The sequence below is a fragment of the Schistosoma mansoni genome, assembly GCF_000237925.1.
Source record: "Schistosoma mansoni, WGS project CABG00000000 data, supercontig 0132, strain Puerto Rico, whole genome shotgun sequence".
NCBI classification, from domain to species: domain Eukaryota; kingdom Metazoa; phylum Platyhelminthes; class Trematoda; order Strigeidida; family Schistosomatidae; genus Schistosoma; species Schistosoma mansoni.
This window is the reverse complement of record NW_017386037.1, coordinates 139,885-142,568: the sequence shown is the minus strand read 5'-3', so window position 1 is coordinate 142,568 and position 2,684 is coordinate 139,885. Positions and strand designations below refer to the sequence as shown.

The following is a 2,684-nucleotide window of genomic DNA, read 5'->3' as shown; positions in this document are numbered from 1 at the left end:
AGTTGGACCAACCGAGAGACTACCATTACTAATACACAGGTCCTTTCCAAACTGAGACGGCATAAAACACCAAACAATTTACTGGAGTGAATGTCAAGTAAAAGTACCTTTCTAATCAACTGGTGAGCATGGGTGGGCTGTAATAGGCATACGGATAAACCGGTACTCCATTGCCGAGTTGGAACAAATCTATATCAGCTGTTGTAGAACATTTTGGGAGATGAAAGGTTAATTTGGAAGTAGATAATAAAGTCCGACAAATTACAATCAGGATAACTACCAGACAACAAACTGCGATATGTCCAGAGTTGTGTGTAGTTAGATAACGCAGAAATGAATAAACTGACAGACTGGTAAACAGAAAGCATTGTTAAGAGCAACTAAAATTCACAAGAATAACTGACTAAAGTTAGGGGGTCAGTTTACAAGACTAATTTGAAGAGGGGCAACTCCAAACGTTGAAACTCGTAAGAAATAAATGGTTTGGGTGACGAATTGAATTACTTCGGTGGTTCCCAAGGTTCAATTTTTGGACGAGTAGTTGAGTAAGGTATGTACTTCTTTTCTTTTTCCAAGGTCAAATTTTCCGAGTGTTCGGCATACCACTTGTAAACGGTTGGTGGGTTAGACACAGGATTTTCATCGGTCATGTAGTGTAACCAGCGGTGCCTATTTTTCGATGAAATAGACGGATATAGACAAACCATTCCGGTGGGACTTGAGATCCCTCATAATCCCAGCCAAACCTGTTCGAATATATAACCCAACGATTTCTCCCTGACGTTAATTTATGAATGGAACTTACCAACGAAGTAATTATTATTTTCATAGTATTTATTTCCGAAATTGTCAGTTCCAACTAATTTTCCCCATTTCAATTCATCAGTCCTATAGTAATAACCTAAGAAAGGAAACCCTTACCTGAATAAAGTCAAAAATGACCCTTTAATCCCACCGTTTTGACGTATTATTAGCCTTAAGGTGTTCAACTTCTCAATTAAGGACATCTCATTCAGGTGGCGCGGCAACCTTGACGCGCCTAAACAGTTTCAATCTTCAGTAATAAGGATAAGTATAGGAGGCTATCGACTAAGATTTCAGACTTGTTTCTTCCAGAACTTCTTAAGCTTCCTAAATTCAAAAAGATTCTTAGAGCATTGAACTCACATTATTCCACCGGATTACACAAAATTGATGTCGAAGTCCTAAAAAGAATAAGACGATTTAATTCAGTTTCGGTTTCGGTTTGGAAAGAACAGGAGGCTTGATGGCCTGTGTTAGTCCTGGCAATGATGGCCTCTCAGCTGATCCAGATTTCTTTTGAAAGAGTTGACGGACGGAGCCTAAACCACGTGCTGAGGTAATGAATTCCACTCGTTGATGATTCGATGGGAAAGTCTGTAGTTAGCTGACAAGTAATTCGTTATGGGCTTGTGAAATTTTTCGGAGTGTCCTCGTAAATTTTCTGTTTTGGAAGACAAGAAAAATGAGGGCATATCAGGTGCAAATTTATCACTAAGCAATATGAAAATTATAATCAAGTCGCCTGTGAATCTTCGATATGACAGCGGGAATAGGTTTAGCTTGGTCAGTCTAGTATCATACGGGAGCTTCGCTATTCCGGGAATCAGCTTAGTTGCAGTTCTCTGAACCCTTTCCAAGAGTTCACTGTCTTTTTTAGGCAGGGGCTAGCTGCTTGTATGCAGTACTCAAATTTAAGACGCACGAACACTGTATACAAAGTCAGAAACGTTTTAGCGTCGAGATGACTAAAAGCCCTACGTATGGACCATAAAGTTCTAAAACCTTTGGCGGCTATTGCACGGCAGTGTGTAGTAGTCTTTAAGTCTTGACTAACGATGACTCCTAAGTCATTGACTGTCTGGACAATAGGTAGCTCAGTGTTATTCATCGTGTATGTAACTGTACCCTGGTGACCAATATGCATCATAATACACTTGGAAATATTTATCGGCAATTGCCAGGTTTGGGACCATTCAGATAATTTCTCCGGATCATTTTGGAGTTCTAAGCTATCACCCTTACTTTGTATCGCTCTCCATATCTTGACATCGTCAGCATAGAGCAATACCAATGACGATAGCGGACGAGGGAGGTCATTTACGTACAGGAGGAATAACACTGGCCCCAAAACTGTACCCTGGCGGTCTCCACTAAGCACAGTTTCCCAACTAGACAACTTGGAGTTCGACCGTACTCTTTGTTGACGTCCAACTAGGAAGTCTTCTATCCATATCAATAGATTGCCTCCAATCACGACATTCCTTAGCTTATATAACAGCCGGTTGTGCGGAACTTTGTCGAAAGCTTTGCTGAAGTCGATGTAAGTTACGTCCACAGGTAACTTTTGGTCCTTAAGAGCGCACCAGCTTTCACGAGCGACTTATAAGTTAGTGAGACAAGAGTAACCTGTTCTAAAACCATGCTGATTCTCCGAGAGGATCCGGTTTTCATTGAGATACTTAAACAGCTCCTTCCGAATAACCTTTTCTAAGATTTTAACAACCACACTAGTTAGGCTAATGGTTCGGTAATTCTCAGGCTTATGTTTTGTACCTGTTTTGAAGACTGGACTTACTATGGCGTTCTTCCAGTCTTTTGGTAGACGACCCTGGGTTACGGATCGATTAAAACATATACTAAAAGGGTTCTCAAAAAAGTTA

The 2,684-nt window shown here is 40.5% G+C and overlaps 1 protein-coding gene across 1 annotated transcript; it reads right to left on the bottom strand.

Moving 5' to 3' along the window:
* Positions 1-211: 211 nt before the first annotated feature.
* Positions 212-1,061, bottom strand: Smp_082940 (NADH-ubiquinone oxidoreductase subunit B17.2,putative). The gene is made up of 4 exons (XM_018789764.1): positions 922-1,061; positions 806-888; positions 705-777; positions 212-669 (listed from the first exon to the last, which is right to left on the bottom strand). Exons 1-4 carry the CDS (start codon positions 1,005-1,007, stop codon positions 501-503), a joined length of 411 nt encoding a protein of 136 aa, XP_018646412.1. The 5' UTR covers positions 1,008-1,061; the 3' UTR covers positions 212-500.
* Positions 1,062-2,684: the final 1,623 nt, after the last annotated feature.